Source organism: Saccopteryx bilineata, chromosome 12 (genome assembly GCF_036850765.1).
Source record: "Saccopteryx bilineata isolate mSacBil1 chromosome 12, mSacBil1_pri_phased_curated, whole genome shotgun sequence".
NCBI classification, from domain to species: domain Eukaryota; kingdom Metazoa; phylum Chordata; class Mammalia; order Chiroptera; family Emballonuridae; genus Saccopteryx; species Saccopteryx bilineata.
This window is the reverse complement of record NC_089501.1, coordinates 32,357,802-32,380,249: the sequence shown is the minus strand read 5'-3', so window position 1 is coordinate 32,380,249 and position 22,448 is coordinate 32,357,802. Positions and strand designations below refer to the sequence as shown.

Here is a 22,448-nt window from a genome sequence, read left to right as displayed (position 1 = left end):
GGCGGGGAGAGGCCGGTCGCGTCTGTTTGGGGGAGGGGAGAGAGGGCGTGTGTGTGGTAGGGACAGGAACTGGTACCGAGACCGAGCTGAGACTTAGGTGTAGCTTTCTCTGGGTCCCCGGAGCGTACCTCCACCTGTGGCCCGTGGTGAGACGCTTTGGCGAGCAGGACAACCCCTACCTCCTACCTTCCGGGCCCGGGCACCTCTGTGCCCCGCAAGACTTGTGAACTGCTTACTTCTCATTTGGCTACGAAAAAAAAAAAAAATTCTTTTCTACAGTGCAAAACTTTTATGATCCTTTTATTCTAGAATTTTGTTCCCTAGAAAGTAATGCTCAGATCCCTAAACTCAGCACTAACCAAGTTCGCTCAGCCGACATCACTTAAGAGCCAGACACAGTTTTGTTTTCACGCTGGTTAAAAATGATGGACTTGGTCGGAGATTGGGTTTGAGGCAGAAAGCTCCGAGATCGCTGCGCTCCACCTCTCCTTTCGTTCACTTCTCTCCTCCACACGCCCCCACCGGCATACCAACCTCCTAACCTTTAAATGCTGCACCACATTGCCCTAATACACACGAGCCATTTCTCTAGTGGTTCTTTTGCTTTCTCCTCCATATTTCCACCTCTATGCGGAACGCGGCACTTCCAGCCCAGATGGAAGCTGCGATTATTACCGCAGCAGAAAAATGAAAAGCTCACTTTGGTGACAGAAAGCTTGATCTCAACCAAACCTCCTCCAGCGCCTGTGCTGAGTGCCCAGTAGGGAACCCCCCCCCCCACAGGTGGGCATTCAAGAAAATGTTTGCCAATGGTCCACTAAGCCAACTTTCCAGGAAAAGACTGCAAAGCATTATACCAAAACCCATACTTCTGGTGCCCTGTGGAACTTTTGATTTTTGTTGCTAAAAGTTCTGGTTACCCATTCGCTGTTTCAAGGACTCTGTGTTTTTCCAGTGTTGATATTCTTTCTTTAGGAAATAATGAAGTCTGAAGCAACAGTTCAAAGTGTGTGTGTGTGTGTGTGTTATAAGCACACATTCAAAGTACACTCAGATAAAAAAAAAAAAAAAGCTCTCTGGAAATTAACTTTTTAAAGCCATCAGCAAATAACATCTCTGCTTCCGGGGACCACTGCAATTAAAGGATGGTTACTTTAAGCCATACTAAGTGAATATAATAAAGAATTGTCTGCACAGACCCAGTTTTGGAATGATTCATTTCTGCCAGCAATTATAATTGCTTCCATTTGTGACATGAACATTAGGTAAAAGATTTGGGGCTGATTCAGCTATCTTACCTTTCTCATTTAGGCAAGAATATTTAGCTTAATATTTGAAACCTACATTGACATGAAACAGAGTACATTTTCTCTACTTTATTGCATATAATTCTTTTCCATTAGGGCTTTCATTTTCTTTAAAAATAAATTAATACCATCTCCCACACCAGTTGCTAGATAAACTCCCAAAGAAAAATGAGATATAAGAATACTGTGTTTGGCAAGGATAATTGAACAAGAATGTAGATCTGAAATGAAGGTCAAAAAGCTATTTGGTCGACTGGTATCAAGGCATCAAGGGTCTAGATTCCAGTTTGATTATCTTTGGAGCTACTCAATAAATATTGATGGCTTTAGATAAATTCATTCATTCGATAAACATACAGAGCCAGTATTTTGTGCTGTGCAGTCTGGTAGCCGCAGAAGATCCCAAGATGAGCACTCCGCTCAGTCCTCAGGATCCACGGGTGGAGCAGAGGCCACACGGCAATGCTCCTGCGACACAGGGGCTTGTGGCAGGAACAGGAGAGCACAAGGAAGGCAATCAAGTCAGCTTGACGGTATCCCAGAACCACGGAAGGCTTCCTGCAGAAGGAAATACGGTCTTACTTCATTAGGTTTACTTATAAAAATAACAACTCATACATTATACAAAAGAAAAACAAATTTTATAAGTAAGTGAACGTGCTATTTTCAATATTCCCCACTCCCAACTCCATACCCCTGCTACGCGGAGCTGGCTACTGTTCAGTTTGGTGTGAACCATTCAGTTTTCCTGTTGAAAAAAATAAAATTAAAATATAATAGACATGTGTCTGTTAATATGCTATTTTTAAAAGCATATTGTGGTGACCATTCTTCAAGTTAGTCTCTGAAGATCTCCCCCACTTCTGGATATTCACAGCCTTGGGTAACCCCTTGCCCATTGTACAGGGTCAGTCTGTGTAACCAACACCAGAAGAGATGGTGTCACTCCTGAGATTGGGTAATGAAAGACTGAGGCTTCCAGCTTGGATTTTTCTTTTTTTCTTGTATCACTCAGTCTGGGAGAAGCCAGATGCCACGTTGTAGGGGCACTCAGCCTATTGAGGTTCCCACACAGCGGGTATCTGAGGCCTGAGGCCTGCTGCCAACCAAGTGAGTGACTTTGGAAGCTGATCCTTTACCCCAGTAGAGCTTCAGATGTCTGTAGACCCAGGTGACAGCTTATCTGCAATGTCACAAAGAAACTTTAGCCAGAACAACTCAGCTATGCCACTACTGAATTCCTGACCTGTAGAAACTGCAAAGATAGCTTTGTTTTAAGCTGCTAAATTTCGGAGTGATTTGTTACAGAGAAGTAGATAATACACATATCAATAGCAATGTTATCTTTCCATGTTAGGCCACATAGTTCTACTTTATTCTTTTAAGTGACTGCTCTATAGTATAACCTTTCTTCTATAGACAGATGCTAGATTTTACCAAACAATGATGTAGTGAATATCCTTGGACATTTGGACTTACTACTTCTGTAATTACTTGTGGGGGTGAGGGGGGAGAGAGGAAGGGCAGGAGAAGGCAGCGTGGGCAGGGAACCCTAAAAATGGAACTGTTGGGTCAACAGAGAATTTTAAACCTCATACAGTATATCAAATTGTCTTGCAGAAAAGTATATGCCAGTGCTTTTACTTAAACCACAATTGGATATTATTACTATTTTATGTTTGCCAAACTGATAAGCAAAAATGGGATTTCATTTTAACTTGCCTTTCTTTGTCATCAATAAGACAAAGTCTGAATATCTCTTTAAAGTATATTAAACATTTGCACTTCTACATCTGTGATTCGTCTGTTGATAAAAGTGGACAAACTTTTATGTTTGCTGATCTTCTTAGTGATTTTGAAGAGCTCTGTATTAATTCTGGATGACCATTTATTATATATGCTGCAAATCTATCCTTCCAATATGTCTTCTTTTAGCTTTGCTAATGGCATATTTTACTATTTTAATTTTTATACATTATCAATCTTTTTCTTTAGTTATTTCACACGACTTTCAAATAATGGGTAATAATTTGCCAAACCAAGAGCCATTTGGTGTGAGCCCTTCAGTTTTGCATACTACACACACATGCGCACACACACACACACATCCCCTTTAAAAAAATAAAATTACAGCCCTTGCCGGTTGGCTCAGCGGTAGAGCGTCGGCCTGGCGTGCGGGGGACCCAGGTTCGATTCCCGGCCAGGGCACATAGGAGAAGTGCCCATTTGCTTCTCCACCCCCCCTCCCTCCTTCCTCTCTGTCTTTCTCTTCCCCTCCCGCAGCCGAGGCTCCATTGGAGCAGGGATGGCCTGGGTGCTGGGGATGGCTCCTTGGCCTCTGCCCCAGGCGCTGGAGTGGCTCTGGTCATGGCAGAGCGACGTCCCGGAGGGGCAGAGCATCGCCCCCTGGTGGGCGTGCCTGGTGGATCCCGGTTGGGCGCATGCGGGAGTCTGTCTGTCTCTCCCCGTTTCCAGCTTCAGAAAAATACAAAAAAATAAATAAATAAAAATAAAAATAAAATTACAGTACATATATGTCTCTTAATATGCTATTTTTAGGCACATGGACCAGCTTGAGCAAAGAGAGAAACGAAACGTGCATTATGGACATGGGGAGTTTGGGAGCACACTGGCGTGGGACAATGTGGACAGAAGCAATCCTGCAGAGAAGGGCAGGAGCTCACCCCAAAGGACCTTGGCCGTCTGCTTAATGAGCTTCAACTTTTTCTTATAGGCAAGCCTATAAGCAGACAAAGGTTTGACACTGAAATTGGCGTAATCAGATTGCATTTTAGATCTGTTTCCAGCAGCTGTGTTAAAGAGGATGGCTCAGAGGGGACAGAACGAGAAACAGATGTGTCACGTAGGAAGCTGCAATGAGAAAAACTAATGACGGCTTGAACTGGGGCAGTGGTGGTGGGACGGAGGGTGGGAGGCAGAATGAAACAAAAGGGACAGGACTGGACTTAGTGGCCCATCTGATGTGCCTCGGAGAAGTGCGAAAAGGGGTAGGAACACAGATGGCTCTTAGACCTTGAGGGCCCCGGTGGACAGTATTGGCAATAAAAGAAAAAGCATGTGCAAAAGCACATTTAGTGAGTAAGATGAGTTTGGTTAGAAAAACATGAGCGCAAAGGCTTGTGGGAGACCCAGGTGGAGAAGACAGGAAGTGACCCGTTAAATAAGAAACTAATGAGTCCCTTTTTGGAGGAGCCAAATCATATCTAAGATGTGCAGATAGAAAGTGCCAAAGGAGGTGACAGACTTCGTGAGAGTCACTCCAGACTAGGAAACTCAATTTTGTCAGTTCTCTCAAAAATGATCAGGATCTAGCCACCAGGGAGTTCCATGTCTTTACTATGTATTTCCCAGTGGGCCCATTTCTGCTATCCTGAGGCCATGTGGCAGGCCCACGGGCTTGGATTCAGTCATAGCAGATTTCAAATTCCAGCTCCACACTTCTGAGCATTACGACTCCTGAGAGCCTTCGCTTCCTTGTCTGGAGAACCGGGAGGGCTTCCTTGCAGGGAGGTTATAAAGAGTAAAAGGGCATCTCACAAAGCACACAGGCCACAAAAGATGCTCTGTGACCTGTGTCCCCTTTTCCTGCACTGACTCTTCAGTGCTGTGCTATCCCTGCAGGCGCAGAAGGAACCCGGGGAGGCAGACAGGGTGAAAGCTAAGAGCTCAGTGGCCAGGAGACAAATGCACTTTCCCAGTTTGGAGGCAATAACTCTTGCCCTCTTAAAAATCAGAGGCATCTCGGCTTGTGAACTGCCAAGAACTCCAAAACCTTGCCCATTCTCTTTTTTGGAGAGAATCTAGCTCCTTTTCTTCTAGTTTTCCAATCTTATCTCTAAGGAACCCACTGGATAAATGTTCTCCCATGCTCATTTATACTAAGAGACTCCAAGAACCTGAGTTAAGTATGATGAAGTCAGTATTCTAAATATCTATTATATCCCCAAAATAGAGGGAAAAAATTAATCAAGAAAAGGCATCAGCTTCTAAATCACAAATATTTGTCTCAAAAGATACATGGTAGGTTATTTTAATAAAATCTCTTGCATGCTAAAAGGAAAATAAGTAATTTCAATTAATTATAAGTATGATCTGGGTTAGGTATTTTTGCAGGTCTATTATAAATTCTGCTGATACAGAGAACACCCACTGTGAACCTGCTTTTATTGAACTGCACTTGGTGTGATGCCATTAGTTCTTGTGGAGGGAAGCAACAAGAAACAGCTCTATGAATCTCATCGCCGTGACAGCTCTAAGGATATGTTTGAGCTCCTTCTTCCTTACAATATATTCATGATAAGCGGTGTCCTCTTTATGGGGCTTCTCGAAAACAATTAGCATTGATTTGTCTAAGCACTAAAAAGAGTTGTACTTTCCCTGACTCCAGTCATTCATTTAACCAATATTTATCCAGCATCTTCTATGTGCTAGGCATGATGCTAAGGCCAAGCCCAGGCCTGGGACAGAGTTCTTGCCCTCAGGCCTTCGATAGTTAGTTGCGACCTTGACCAGGCTTCCCATTCATGCTGCCAGGAGCAACCGTCTAGCACTCTGAGACATAGATCTTCAAGTTCTACTCCCGGGCCTTTTTGTCTTTGTTTTATCTTTTATGTGATCTTGGGTTTTTTTGGTTTTCTTTGTGTGTGTGTTTTTTTAATTTTATAAGCTGTCTTAATTGTTTCCTGGAACAAGTAAACAAAGAAATATATAAATTAGACAGTATACATGTATTTTAAATTATGTATTTTTGTTTTGAATACTATATTTTGCTCTGTAAAAATTCTCAAAAACTTGTTCAAAATTTAATGACAGTTTTTGGCAGTTATGACACATTTTATTTTAATGTTATATAAAGGTTATGCAAAGTTGTTTGCTTTATTAATTTTTCCCTTTTAACCTACATTTTTACAGCTCATCAACACCTGGAAATTTTTTGAGGAGACTTAGGGAGGTAGTGAGGAAGGTTTATAGCATTATTTAGGGCTCATTTCAAGGATAACTGCTTGAAACCATAGTAGGACCTAAGACTTTTTGCTCAGTAACCAGTTTTGTTTGTTTGTTTCTGTTTCTGTTGTTGTTGTTGTTTAACATTTGAGAGTAGGGAAGTAGGAAGAGAAAAATATAGGGTCGGTCATGCATACAATATCTAAAAATATTTGAATAACTCTTAAAAAAAGTAAGCTCAATTCGTAGCAGTGCATGGCTTCAAGCATGGTGACAGTCCTCAAGAGAACCATTCAGTCTATGTGCCAAGCACATAGTAGACATACAATAAATAACTGTTAAATAAATTTAATCTGTACTAGAGCCCTGTTACTAAATCAAAGATATACCTGCATTATATATAGTATGTATTTATATATATATATATACACATACTACGTTAGAAAAACGCGATCCTGCTGGGGTTGTCATAAAACAGTAAGTGATCAAGAGATGCAGTTTATTTTGATTTTTATCAATAGCAGTGATTATATTTTACATCAAAAATTACAAAAATGAAATATATCACTATCTATATAATGTATGGATCTCTCATATTTTCATCCATTTTATAATACAGAGGTTACATTTTAATAGATAATATAAGATACACCATAATATCAATATTCCTTAAAATTTAAAAAAATATGGCTTAGGTATCAGGCTTAAATGATGATCCAAAGTCTTCATCAGCTGTCTCAAACCTGATTCAAGGTAAATTGTTAAAATTTGAAATCTAAATAGCATATAAAGGCATAATGACTATGTTATCAATAGTTAATTTATTTCCTGTTAAGTAGTTCTTTAGCCAATATTCTTTGCTTCTGACCAGAGTTATGTCTCAAGTAGGCACAGTAAGACAAACAGGATCATAGATCTTTATCGTTTCGTCCCAAGCACAGTCAGCCACCTAGAAAACAAAAAGAGAAAACATAATTTATAGAAATTCAAATCTGAGTACCAAAGTCTGAGTCGCTTGGAGTGTAACAGACCATTGCTAGTAAACCTATCCTTAAATAGGAAGAACACAGAGGATGTCTTTGATAAAGGTCCATTTTCCCTAAGACATACTTCAGGGCTTGTTTCCAATTGACTAACATTGCCTATAAGAATTTTCCCCTCCCCTGCTCTACCCCACTCCAGAGCTACCTAATTCTCTGCGCCTTCTGAGATAACTGTTGGAAAGATGTACTACTCCCTGGTGAATAAAGGCACCATGCGAGGTAGTGTGAGGACGAAACAGAGATCAAGTACAGCTCCTGACATCAAAGAGTAGCCCATTCAAGACTTAAAGTGAAAAATGCTCTAATAGAGACTTTTCTAGGGAGAAATATATAAATCCAAGTGTGAAGTCAGAAGCCTTCACAAATGCTATGGCATTCTTACTGGCTCTCTTTGGGGCAGACATCAGAGACAAGGACATTCAAGTTAAAAAGCCCATGAGGAAACAAAGTCTATGGTACTCAGAACTGTATGTTAAAAGCTTAGTGGGTATAGCATTGTGTCAGGGTATAAGTTTGATAAATAAAATTAATTATATTTCTATACACTAGCAGGAAAAAAGTTTTTAATAAATTTTCAAATCCATGTACAATAGCACCAAATAACAAAATACTTAGTAAAATACATTTAACAAAAGATATGCAAATTGTCCACATTAAAAACTAAAACATTGTGGATAGAAATTAAAGAATAAATATGGGGAAATATATATATATCTGTGGTTTCAATATTATGAAATTAATTCTCCCCCAGATCATTTAAAATGCATAATCATAGTAGGCTTTTTAATAAAAATGAAGGGGGTGATTTTAAAGTTTATGTAGAATGCAGAGGACCTAAAATAGCCAGAAGAATCCTGGGCAATAACAAGAAAATTATACTAGCTACACTACCCATCTCAAGACTAACTGTAGTAATCAAGACAGTGCAAATTGATATAAGGACACACAAGTAAATCAAAGGAACAGAATGCAATTCAGGAATAAACCCCACACTTAACTGCTTTTCAACAAATGTACCAAAACAAGTCAAAAGGAAAAAAAGTCTTTTCGAAAAAAGGTTCTAGAATTAGATATCTGTATGGAAGAAAATGAACCTCAACTCCAACTTCACACCTAAACAAAAGTTAATTTGAGGTGGATGGGCCATAGTCCTAAATATATATATATAAGCTAAAGGTACAAAGCTTTTAGAAGAAAACTTAAGAGAATATATTCTCAATATGAAGGCATATAAAATTTTCTTACACAGGACACAGAAAGGTACAACCAAAAATTATGATAACTCAGATTCAATCAAAAATAAAACTCTTATAAGCATCTTAGAAGAAAACATAGGCAGTAAGCTCTCCGCCATCTCTTACAGCAATATATTTGCTGATTTATCTTCATGCTCAAGGGAAATAAAGGACAGGATGAACAAATGGGACTATATCAAACTAAAAAGCTTTTGCACAGCAAAAACAATAAGGACAGAATAAAAAGGCAACCCACACAATGGGAGAACATATTCGACAATACGTCTGATAAGGGGTTAATAACCAAAATTTATAAAGAACTTGTAAAACTCAACACCAGGAAGACAAACAATCCAATCAAAAAATGGGCAAAAGAAATGAATAGACACTTCTCCAAAGAGGACATACATATGGCCATTAGGCATATGAAAAAATGCTCAACATCACTAATCATTAGAGAAATGCAAATTAAAACCACAGTGAGATGTCACCTCACACCAGTCAGAATGGTGCTCATCAACAAAACAATACAGAATAAGTGCTGGCGATGATGTGGAGAAAAGGGAACCCTCCTGCACTGCTGGTGAGAATGCAGACTGGTGCAGCCACTGTGGAAAACAGTATGGAGATTCCTCAAAAAATTAAAAATGGAACTGCCTTTTGATCCAGCTATCCCACTTTGAGGAATATACCCCAAGAACACCATAGCACTGTTTCAAAAGGAGAAATGCACCCCATGTTTATAGCAGCATTGTTCACAATAGCGAAGATCTGGGAACAGCCCAAGTGCCCGTCAGTGAATGAGTGGATTAAAAAGCAGTGGTACATATATATTACACAATGGAATTCTATGGGGCCATGAAAGAGAAGGAAATCTTACCTTTTGCGAAAACATGGATGGATATGGAAATTATTATGATAAGTGAAATAAGCCAGGCAGAAAAAGAAAAATATCATATGACCTCACTCATTTGAGGAATCCAATGAACAAGGTGAACTGAGGAACGGATTTGAGACAGAGGAGAGATCAAAGGGACCAGAGGAAAAGAGGACAGAGGGAAAGGGGATGATGATAGGATGGGATAAGCCTGAAGGGAAGGGGGGAGGGCGCTATGGGAACGGGGGCAAGGGAGATGTTGAGGGGAATACGGGGGGAAGCATTCGGGGTGACACTAGAATCTATGTAAACACAGTAAATTAAAATCAATAAAACTCTTCCTCATCAAAATCCATTATTGAAAAGATGAACAGGCAAACCACAGATTAGGAGAAAATATTTACAAAAAATACATCTGACAAAGAACTTGTATCTACACTATAGGAAGAATTACTATAATTCAATAATCAAAAGACAACACAATTATAAATGGGCAAAAGACTTTATTACCAGACAAACCAAGATACACAAATGACCAATAAGCACATGAAAAATGTTCAACATCATCAGGCATCAGGGAAATGCAAATAAAAACCACAATGAGATACTACTACATTCTCATGAGAATGGCTGAACTTAAAGATAGACAATGTCAAATGCGAGCAGGGAGATCAGCTATATTGCTCATACACTGCTGGTACAACCACTTTGGAAAACTGGCCATTTCTTTTAAGGTTAAATATATACCAATCCTTAGACCCAACAAACATGAAAGCATGTTTATGAAACAGTATATACAAGAAAGTTCACAGTAACTTCATTCACAATAGCACAAAATTAGAAACAACCTATAGTGTAAGCCCTGACAGCTGGCTTTTCTACTGGTAATGTCAAGTGCCTGACAAGCTTTGATGAGAAAGCTTCCATTTCAAAGAGGGATCTGCTTCTACAAAGGCTATCTCAAATAAAGACACTGCCAGCCACACAGCTAGATATGTGTAACCCCTGAAGTGCCTTGTCTATTTTAGGTCCTATAAGTAATAAGCTCTTTCACTTATTGCTGAAGCGCATACTGCAACCATAATTAAAAACCACTAGGTCGGTCAGGTCACACACTGGTTTAGAAAGGGAAGACCTCTGTGGGAAGCTCCCACAAGCCCAGGTGGGTGCCCCCAGGCGTTTCTAGCCGATCACACTGATCACATTGCTGCTCTGAGGCTGCGACTGGCACAAAACACAACCAAAATGTCCCTTGACAAAATGGGTAACAAATTGTAATAAATTCGTATGACAGAATGCTGCTCAGCAATACAACAAAGGGAACTTCTGATAAGCTCAACAATACAGATGAGCTGAAGTGCAAGAAGCCAAAAACAAGAGTACATACAAGAGATTCCATTATGTAAGTTCTAAAACAGACAAAACTAATCTCGGGTTAAAAAAAATAGGAGAGAGAGAGAGAGAGAGTGTGTGTTTCCAGCTGGAGGTTAGGTGGGAATGGGGAGGGACCGGAAAAGAGAAAAGGAATTTTGGAGGGAGACGCAAATGTCTTCTACTGCGATGGGATATAGATCACACAGGTGTATCTGTCAAAACATCTATCTAAGATTTGTACATTTCAAAGTTTGTAAACTTTACCTTAAAATAGTAAGAACAATAATGACAATAAAAATAATTGAACGAGGGGTGGGAAGGAAGTAGAGGAATAAATATAACAAGAGTGTTGTCATTATTGAAGCTGAATAATTGACATCCGCAACCCTATTATGCTTACTTTAACACATTTCAAATAATCCACCATAAAAAAGAAGGAAAAATGTAAACAGTAACATGAAGCAGCAAGAGAGTAATTTTGGCCAAAGTCATTTGCACTCTATTTCCCACCTCTTCATGGTTACAAAGGCCGAAAGTTATACAAGGAAACCTGTCATATCAGTCAGTCTAATATCTGCCTGTCACTGACTGTGAATACAAGAATAAATCAGAATATATTAGCTCTTATGATCTATCAATAATATTTTAGACCAGAATCTAAGCTAGATAAAACAGTAGAGACCATTTAGTCAAAAAAATTTTAATTAAATGTATTGAGGTTACATTGGTTAATAATATTTTATAAATTTCAAGTGTATAACATATGCATATCCTTTCATGTGCCCCCCACCCAGAGTCTAGTTTCCTTTCATTACCATATACTTGACCCCCTTTATGTATTTTGCCCTCCCCTGCTGCCCCATCTTCTCTGGTAATTTAAGCATTAAAAACCAGACGCTTCAATAGTTGGTTGCTATCTATGTCTTTATTTCTCACTGCATCAGGCTCACACTCAAATCCAGGCACCCTATTCATGCCTCTGAACTCTTATCCTTCTACTGAGGCCCTCCCTGAATAACCTCTCTGCTCCCTCTGAGCTCCTCTCCCTCTGCTTCTAGTCCTTGTCCTGCCTAGAGATGATGCCTTCCTTTTAAAGAATCAGCCTAAACTTCCCTTCCTCCAAGAAGTCATTCACAGTACCCATAATGCTCAGCTGCACTTATTTACTGGCATGTGTGTCTCAGCTCTTTGAGGGCCTGGACTATGTATTCCTATAACATAACACTGTCTCAATAGATTAGCTCACAGAACATATTTTATAGATGAAGACCTCAGAGATTAACTTTTTCTCATGTTTACACTAGAGTAGCAGCATTGGAACCAGAAGCTAAATCTGTTGGCTCTATCCTCTAGAAATAGTGCCTCATAGACAGCAAACTAACATCTGTTACTGGTCTAATCCTGCAGTTAGGATTATATCCTGAGGTTCTAAGGTTTTCTACCTTGGGGCACGAAGATCATTATATTAAGCTATCCCTGTTTCATATGTGTATTTTTTCAAGGGCTGGGCCTTTCTATATTGTCATTGTCATCTGTTATAGAGAAGAGAATCAGAGAAGACTTAGGTTTCTAATATAAAATATCCATAAATTATGTTTCAGATCCTTATTCAGCACTGTTCAATCCAGCTTCTTATTTAATCAGAACTGATAACTAACAAATGTCAAGGACACTGAGTGAGTAAATGTTCATAAACCTACACTTAATTGGTAATACAAGAAAGAACTAAAACTGCAATGATACAGAACTGTGAATGGAGAGTCAAATGAATGCAAATAATATTTCTCTGTTTACTAATTAGTTAAACTCCATCTACTTCTAAAAGTTTTTAAAAGTTTACAATAAAAATAATAATAAAGTAAGAAAAAAGCTCTTTACTAAAACTAATGAAGAGGCTCAGCTTCTCCAAGGTAGGCACCGTGGAGACGGCCTGGGAAGCAAAGATGACCGTGGTCCCCAGGGGGCCTGGGGGTGGGGCAGGACTCTCACCAACGACCATCGCCACCCTGTCACCCCGGCGGTGTCTGGAGACACTGCTTCCTACTTCATTCTGTGACTAAGAGCAAACACAGGGCTCTTTTTCCATGTCCCCCTTTACACACCTGAGAACAGCCTAAAAGGCACTGGGAAAAAGACTTTGTTAAAAATAAGGGTTAACGACAACAAATTTTTTTTAAAAATTTTAATTTAAAAATAAAAAATAAATAAAAACATATAAAAAAAGAATAAGGCTTAACAAAAAGACCACACACACTGAAAAAATATATGTAAAGTGAATGACATGAAAACAATCTGCCTTACAGGATGAGACCCACTCATTCCTTAGCTTGTCAAATACAGAAAGGACCCTCGCTTAGCTCCCACCCTGCTTCTTCAGGACAAAAGCCATCTTTCCCTCCCATGCCCAGGAATACACTCCTGGCCACGAAGACTGCTTCAAGGCCAGACTCGGGATAGCGATAATAGGATATCTCCCTTCTCATCTACCGAAGATCCTCTTTCTCAGTTTCAGTCTCCTCCAGGAGGACTCACTTCTTTGTCCATTACCTTGCTGTCAGGAAAAACTGTAAAAGATTGCAATCAGCAAAAAAAATTGCAGGGGTGCTCTTTCAGTGGAATGCGGGCTTTGTCCTAGGGCCCCACAGGGTTACCTGATTCTAGGGGTCTATGCCTTTCACTGTCTTTGACTGGATTATTTTACAACTCTGAAAGCTATAGAAAACTGATAGTAATCAAATGATTCTCATCCATTAAAGTTGCAAATGAGTGTTGTCCTATGAAGATGCAGCTGATGTCTCCCTTGCTGCCCAAGAGATGATTCCGAACATTACATTTTATTGCCCCATGGATATTCACCAGTTTTGTACATAGTACTGAATTCATTTCAGCACTCAGTGACTACCTGTTCTTGGTTCCTTTGAGCTAGTTGTAAAATCTTTCATGAGTTGCATAAAGTTTTTGACACATGTTCATGCTATATTTGTATGAGTCATGATTGCCATTTTGAAAATTATCCTTTAACATGGCCACATACAGGAATATAGCTTATTTGCTTCGACAGGGTAACAATTATTTTTCTGCAACATAATAACCCTTGCTTTCTCATAGGAGATAGCACAGTAACAGAAAAGCCATTTCACTAAAAGAACAAACATAACATGTGGGGAAGGGACAAGTAATTATACTGGAAAGAGACTAAGAATAATGGCTAAAATTTGACATGAAATTGAGCTTTACACCTATGGGCAGCAGGTAAAAAGGCAAACAAACAATGATATAAGATATGTAGATGTCATAATCAATCTGCCGTTTCATCAGCAGAGATCAAGTTTTTCCCAGTACTTGACTATGAGAGAAATATATAGTATTTCTCCATTACGAAAATCATTCAATGCAAAAAGAATGGTTTTACAAGAGAAATGAAGTCATTCATCAGATGACTAATTTGGAAATAAACAGCTCAACCCTCAAATAAACCAAAAGCATAGAATTAAACCGTAGCTCCCTGGTGGCACTTCTATAGGGCAGAGATTCTCAAGCTTTATCGTGCATTAGAGTCACCTTTAGACACAGATGGGCTTAAGACACAGATGACTGGTCCCCACTGTTCTCAAAGCAGGGTCCTCGGATCCGCTTCATGGACATCACAGCCTGGGGTCTGTAAACCAGGGTTCACAGGTGGGCTTCAGAAAGTCCATGAATGCAACATTTTGTGTGTATTTATCATTGTTGGAGGAGGGGAGAGAATCAATCATTTCCTTTGGATTCTCAATCCTTGACCCAAAAAGTTAATCCAGGGCTTTCTCTGCCGAGCATTATAAGCACCTAGGGGACATTCTAATATGCAGCCAGAACTGAGACCCTCTGGTGTTTATCAATTTTCTTAATTGGGCTTTTGTCATGTGCATTGTCTTGGAGTTCTTTGGGAGTATGTTATGTGTAACAATTTTTGTTGTTGACCAAAAAGAAATTCAAAATTTAAGAGGATTCAAGTGTTCTTCTTAAGGAAGGAAGGATTCTCTTCCTTTCCTGAGGAGAAAAACAAGATTAATTTGCCACTATTAAAATGTGGTAGGAAGGCCCTGGCCGGTTGGCTCAGCGGTAGAGCGTCGGCCTGGCGTGCGATTCCTGGCCAGGGCACATGGGAGAAGCGCCCATTTGCTTCTCCACCCCCCATCCCCTCCTTCCTCTCTGTCTCTCTCTTCCCCTCCCGCAGCCGAGGCTCCATTGGAGTGGGGATGGCCCGGGCGCTGGGGATGGCGCTGGAGTGGCTCTGGTCTCGGCAGAGCGACGCCCCGGAGGGGCAGAGCATCGCCCCCTGGTGGGCAAAGCGTAGCCCCTGGTGGGCGTGCTGGGTGAGTACCGGTCGGGCACATGCGGGAGTCTGTCTGTCTCTCCCCGTTTCCAGCTTCAGAAAAATACAAAAAAAGAAAGAAAAAAAAAATGTGGTAGGAAGATAGCAAATTGGGAGGAGGATTAGAAAAAAGAAGAAATGTGACTGGACTGAAAGAAAAACACTAGCTCTGCCTAAAACATTCCTAAAGCAAAAATGTATGCAGCTTCCTGATCCTATTCTTCATATGCCAATATCAGAATTTCTGATTAAACACCTGAAAAATTTCTGTTATTCACTTGAATTACGGTTAATAGCAATATTTTTATTTTAACCTTGTTGAGGTTTAAACGGGGTGAAATGGTCTATAGATTAATCCAGAGAGCCAAACAAAGAAAATACAGATTTGAAAAAAAAATCTGATCCAAATGGAGCAAAAGCTCTCAGGCATCAGAGCTGAGCACATTCTAGCATTTGCCCAATAAATCAGGCTCTGTGCTGTATGAAAACAAAGAAGAAAAGGAGAGCATGCTGGTAATACAGTTTCTGTTTTCTACCAACACACACATAATGGATATAAATGTTTTTGTACAACAAAACCTGAATAGGACCTTTTTGAGAATCAGTGATTATATATCTTGATCAAATCTGTATTTGTTGTTTTGTATATAGCAAACTTTTAGTAAATGCTTATTGAATGAATTAATAAATTAATGATCCCATATATAAGCAATGGTTTCCCTCTTCCAAAGCTTTTGTTGAGTAGAGCCTCACAGGTGGTAAAGAGAACTTAGCCAGGTGTAAGGTCAGAAATCTGGGTAAAGACAAGTTTCATAGGATTTGGGAGATTTTTGAGTGTCATGAATATTATGTGGAGAAGTTTCACAGGTAGCTTTCTTTTATGTCCCAGGAGCTGTTAGTCAAATATTTCTTTATATTGCAAAGCTACCTAAAACATAATTCACATATATACATACTTATATTCATCCATTTATTCAACAAATATTTATTGAGCACCTCCTCTCTGTCAGAAGTATGCTGAGGATACTACAGTAAACAGGATGGCCCAGATTTCTGTCCCCACAGATCTGAAGGCCAGCAGAAAGATAGGTAAATAACAGACACCTACCATGTAGAGTGATATGGACAATGATTGGGGAACCATGGGGTCCAGCCAATGAATAACCAAACACGGAGGAAAGTGCATGCTTCTAAGAGAAACTATTACCTAAACTGTGGCTTAAAGGAGGAGTATGCCTTAGCCAGAGGGTGTTTGTTGTTGTTACTGTTAGTGGGGTGGGGGCATGATGGAGAGAAGGAAAGTATTCTAGGCAGTGAAAAATAAGGATAAAGGAAGAACTAAAATTTCTATCTTTAAGGCAACTAAATTGCATTATACCTCCTCTGATAAAATTCTTCATCTTTTGAGAGAGGCCTTCTTCGAACTCCTGTCTGACTCCCATCTCAGGTTTCTTGAAGGCTGGCTGCCAAACCCTGTCATGTTTGACCCACTTCCCTCACCCTGAGTGTGCACGGGGACACCGCAGTGGGAGCCTCCGGGCTCTGCCTCTTCTGCCCAAGGATTTTCCAGTGATTTTCTTTCTTAACCTGCAAGCCCCCACTGCAGCACATTTCATCCTTATGCCTTTTAAATTTCCTTTAATCTGAGATCAAAATGAAAATCTTCTCTTTAAAACTCAATCAAAATTATCGACATTATAGGAAAAATTTTTTGTCACATGTTGTATTCCTTTACTGAATTAAAAGTTGAAGATAGAATTAATCTTCATTATATTTTTAAAAGCTTCTATCTTCTAGGGTAGAGAAAATTAAACTAATAGGGTAAGATTTCATATAAGTTCTATTTTTAGTTATTTCATTTTCACTTTTAACAGCAAAAGAGATATTTCTAAGTTTCAGAATAAGCACACTAATTTTTCTGCTACTGTCCTAATATGACAATTTCTTTAAATTATATAATAAAGCATTCTTGAAAAAGTGAATAAAAATTTATTATATATCAAAACTGTCTATCAATTTCTAAATAGAGTTACAGCATATACATCATGACATTGTCACATGTGATATGCTTGAGAGCAAATGTATTAAACAAATATTTCAGCATTTCCTATGTGCAAAAGTATCAGACTAGATCCTACAGTAGACACAAGGATATTAAAGAAACAAATCCAATCAATAAGTTGTTTATAATAAAACTTTATCTTTAGTGGATCAGATAAGAATTGTCTAACAACCTCAACAATAATGGTCCTAGAAATGTAAATTCTGGAAAAGGAAACATCATAGGCAGAAGTGAGGGAGAGCAAGAAAAACAGTGGCAAAAACATGGAGATGACAAATAATAAAATATAACTAGTGTGTAATAGGATTGCATAGGATGGTGCAAAATATAATTAGAAAACAATGCAGATTATACTGAAACTGGAAAGCAAAATTAAGAGTCCAGACTCTACCCTAAAGGTAATGGCTGCCCCTTTAAGGTTTCTGAGATGACACAAGAACAACAATTTGATTGTATATATTTGTAAATTAAAACTTTTATGTAACTAGTATGGTTAATGGTCACAGTTGGTAAAGAGCATCATAAGAGTGGCTGACCATGAGTTTGTAATATTCGTATTAGATGAGAAAGACCTAAAAAATGGTAGCAATGAGAAGAAAAATATGTATTCTATAGCTGAACATGTCTGTTAATTTACTCTACTCTTTTTTAAAGGTTCCTTTGTAAACATATAATTTCTTTATTTGTACCTGCACATTTAAAAAATTTTTATTCCTCTATGTGTCCTACACACACACACATACAAACACAGACAACACCACACAAGGTTGTTGCCATGTAAAGGTAACTATTCCCATTTGATTTTATGATGACTGCTGGTATCTACATAGTATTCATTTTTGTATATTTATTTTTACTAATCATATTGAGCTCTTTTATTATTTTTAATAGGTTTAAAGTTGGTATTTTTGAATTAAAACATTTGACAATCATATAAGTATAAATAACCAAAATTTCCTATATTTAAAATATTTATATTCTATTTTGTTTTCTCCTATTACTAATTGTCTATAATTTTTAGAACCATATTGATTAACAGTGGTACTAATATTAATTCTTGTTCCTGATGTCTTTAACAGGGCCAATGACTAACAAAATTAGATGTGCATTATGAAAAGCTCTCCCATGAAGTAGTGTTGAAAATCAGTGGAATGATGGAAAGAGCTTAGAGATCAGTGCAGTGATCCCTGGCAGAAGTACTAAATAAATGCTTATCTAAAGTCTCAGAGCCAGAAGAATAAGGTCTAGATTTCAGAGGTACTGGTAAGAAAGAATTTATAAACAACTTAATGTCCAGTGACTTCAGGGATGCAGAAAGACAAAGAAACTAAAATGACTTCCCAGGAGGTCTCTGATCAGACCTAAGTATACAATTAACTGACCAAGTTAGAAATATTGAAAGAAAAACAAGACACCCATTCAGATCACACAGTAAAGACAATTTGATAAATGGGTCAAGCATCGTTAGCACATTATCAAATGACAGATTCAAGGGGAAGTTGCAGTATCTAATAATAGAAGACAAAAGAACCTCAAGGAAAGTTCTAGATGTCTAATAATAAAAGAGAAACAGAAGTTACTGGCCAGGAAATTGGTAGTGGCTTCAAATGAGCTTTGAAAGTAGAGGAAAGAACTAACTGAAGATCAGAAAAGCGGTGAATAATTGTGGAAACAAAGACCTGGATGTGGAAGCCAGTGATAAAATTAGGAACCCACTGGGAAGGGGGAGAAACAGAGATAGAGCATAAATATTTTGAGGGAACAGAAATGGAAGACAGTCATCCTCCGCTATTTTTAAAGTAAAGCACAAGGCAAAGTCAAATGTCCAGAGCGTTAATGATACTGTAGAAGGTTGAGAAAAAATACTGTGGAGAATGGACTAGAAAATCAAAAAGACTTTAAAGGTGAGTTGAGTAGGATCAAGAGCCCAAATATTGTTTTTTTTGAAAAGTAGTTCATAGTGTGCCAAGTCAACAGTTTTGCTTGGGTTTTAGAAGCAATTCTCCATAGTCTAGAAGAGAAATGAGGAGCAGTGGGTGATTCGGGAATGCGAGCTCAGAGCTAAAGGCCCCAGAGGCTCGGGGCCGATCGCTCTGGAAGCTCTCACTGCAAGGGCTGTCCAGGCACTGCCCAGGGCAGCAGACACGGGCTCCGCACATCCATCCTAGGACACACCCTGACCCTGCAGGGCCGGGCCTGGGGAACGTCTCATGGCTCGGGGAAGACAAGCACTTGTGATATAATTTTAAGCTAAATATTATACAATTATGAGAGCATCAGAGAGGAAACAACAGACTCCTGCCTGAGGACAGTGGAAGCTTCTGGCATGTGTTCTTTCCAGCCCTGTGTGACGGGTACAGAAAATGCCACGTCAGGTAAAAAGTGCCCAGGACACAGATATCCAAACGACCCCCCAATAATGCTAGTCCTCTTCTAAAATCTCACTTTCCAACCATACACTGAGAAATTGAAAGTATTTTATCCATTGTCAACCTCTAACCTGTTATCTAAGATTGTGAGAATAGGGAGTTGAATCAAAACATAAGCTGAATTTTAAATGATGAATATTTTTACTAAAACACCAACGAAGCTAAAGATACCCCTTTCTCGTGTTTATTTTATTGATTTTAGAGATAGAAGAAGGGAGAAAGAGAGAGACAGGAACATCAATCTGTTCCTGTATGTGCCCTGACTGGGGATTAAATAGGCAACCTCTGTGCTTCAGGACAATGCTCCAACTAACTGAGCTATCAGGCCAGGGCAAGCCAAAGATATTTTAAAAAACATTTCTAAAGCCTGACCAGGCGGTGGTGCAGTAGATAAAACACTGGCCTGAGATGCTGAGAATCCAGGTTCGAAACTCTGAGGTCACCAGCTTCAGTGCAGGGATCATAGACATGACCCCATGGTTGCTGGCTTGAAGCCCAAGGTCGCCGGCTCGAGCCCAAGGTCACTGATTTGAGCAAGGGGTCACTGGCTCGGCTGGAGCTCCCCGGTCAAGACACATATGAGAAAGCAATCAATGAACAATTAAGGTGCCACAACTATGAGTTGATGCTTCTCATCTCTCTCCCTTTCTGTCTGTCTGTCCCCCCTAAAAACAAAAACATCTAAAGAACTAGTTTAAAGCAGAATCAAATCTATGCAACTTCTACCAAACAAAATGAAAATATACAAAATTTCTTCTACTCCCTTTAAGGATGGACAGACTAGGACCATTCATAAAAGATTATGTTTACCAAGTACTTGAGGAATCCCAGAAGAAAAATCCTTATGTGTAGTGTAACTACAACTATGAAAAACAGGCACACAAACAGAGTAGTTACCTTTAGGGAGAAGCGAGGAGTAAGATTTGGGAGGAAGCATGAGAGGGCCCCTGGGATGCCGGCAGTATGTCTGTATCTTAACTGAGTGGTGGGTACATGGGCATGGGCACTTCTTGATAATTCATTGAGCTCTACACTTAAAACATGTAGTACATTTTTCAATATGAGTATTACATGTTAATTAAAAAGACTCTTTAAGAGGGACTGAAAAGAAATACTAATATGGTATAACAGAGATTCTTTATGAAGTGCTGGGAATCTTTTTTCTTTCTTTTATATGTAATTACCCATTTCGTCATGGGAAAAAAGATAAATTTTATTAAACATAGAGAAGTAATATCTTGGAATGAACTAATAATTTCTATTTTAAAAGAGAAGTAACTACGTCCCAAAAGGAATGTGTAACAATATGTAGACCCAGACCCAGCTCACAAATACTAGGCTTAATATCAGTGAGCAGTTGAGAGAGCAGGCTTGACACTGCAGAGCACAAAGGCAAGAATTCTAAAAATACATTAGCACAGGAAACCCCAACTATACAAACTGGGTATATTATAGGCCTAGAATCATAGACCTAAAAAACAGAAAAACGGTATCTAATTTAGAAATAACAAGGATAAGAGAGAAAAGGGAAAATGCCAGGACTGTACAAATCATGATCAAAGGTGGGAAAAAATCAAAGAAAACATTTTTGAAGTGAAAGATAACTTCCACCTTGTTAACAAGAGGGCATAGAGAATTTCTCAGCAATTATTCTTAAAGAACGACCCCGGACACTTATTCATCAAGTTTAAACCTTTAAAGGCAAGATCTTACATTCTGTCAAGAAGAAAAGAGGTATAATAGAAGAATCCTTTGGATCTCATCTTTCAGATCTCTAAGAAGGGAGAAGCTAACAAGAAAAAAATTATACATATAAGAACTCAGATAAATTTCCTTATAAGACAGATAATATATTAAGAAGCCCTAAAGTAACATCATTAAAGTTGTACAGCTGTTCATATCAGCACAAGAGACAACACAGTTTGAAACCAGATTGAAAGATATTCAATACTTACTTTCTAAAAGGTATGAGAGAAAGATATCTTTTCAGGGAGTAAACTATGAACAAAAGGTGAAATAAATTAACATGCAATCAGTAAACTTGGCCACAAACTGTAAAAATAAAGGATAAATATGTCAAAAATAAATTAAACTACTAACTATACCGACAAAAAGTTAATATGGTAAAATTTTAAATGGCTACAAATTCTTTGTGGCTACTCCATCAAGATGTGGAGTTTCTTTCTCACTCTTTGAATCTGACAGGCCTGTGACTTGCTTTGTAACAAAAGGGATATTGTGTGGCTTCCAAGGCTTGGCCTGAAGACACCTTGCAGCTTCTACTCTCCCCCCCTTGGAAATCTACAACTCTAAGTGAAGCAGCCTGGGCTCACCTGAAGACACCTGGTTCAGAAGACAACCAGCGCTATCCCCTAGACATGTGAGTGAGGCCATCCTAGAACATCCAACTCGTTAAGCCACCAGGTGACTCGAGCCACATGAGTGACCTCAGGTGAGAACAAAAGAACTACTCGGCTTAGCCCAGCTCAAATTACTGACCCACAGAATTGTGGGTAAAAGAAATTGTTAAGTCACTAACTTGTGGGGAAGTTTATTGTATAGCAATAGATAATTGAAATAAAGTAAGGTGAGAGAAAATTAGGAAGATGAACCAAGAATTGACTCTTATCTCCCTTAGAAAAAAGATTAATGTTTCTTGGTAAAAATATAAATTATTAATATAAACAATACAACTGTTTGTGTTAAAATATGTTAATGTTAGGTATGTGAAAAACAATTGTTTGAATTAATCATCTTAGTTAGAAAGGAAAGTTTATAAAGTCCAAAACAGAATATAAATAA

General features: G+C 38.8%; 1 protein-coding gene across 1 annotated transcript in view; it reads right to left on the bottom strand.

Annotated features, from left to right (window-relative positions):
* Positions 1–6,754: 6,754 nt before the first annotated feature.
* PEX7 (peroxisomal biogenesis factor 7) overlaps positions 6,755–22,448 on the bottom strand; it is a 94,495-nt gene continuing 78,801 nt past the window's right edge. The window contains exon 10 of the mRNA XM_066248375.1: positions 6,755–7,221. Coding sequence (XP_066104472.1) covers positions 7,153–7,221 — 69 coding nt within the window. The 3' untranslated portion in view covers positions 6,755–7,152. The remainder of the gene's footprint in view (positions 7,222–22,448) is intronic.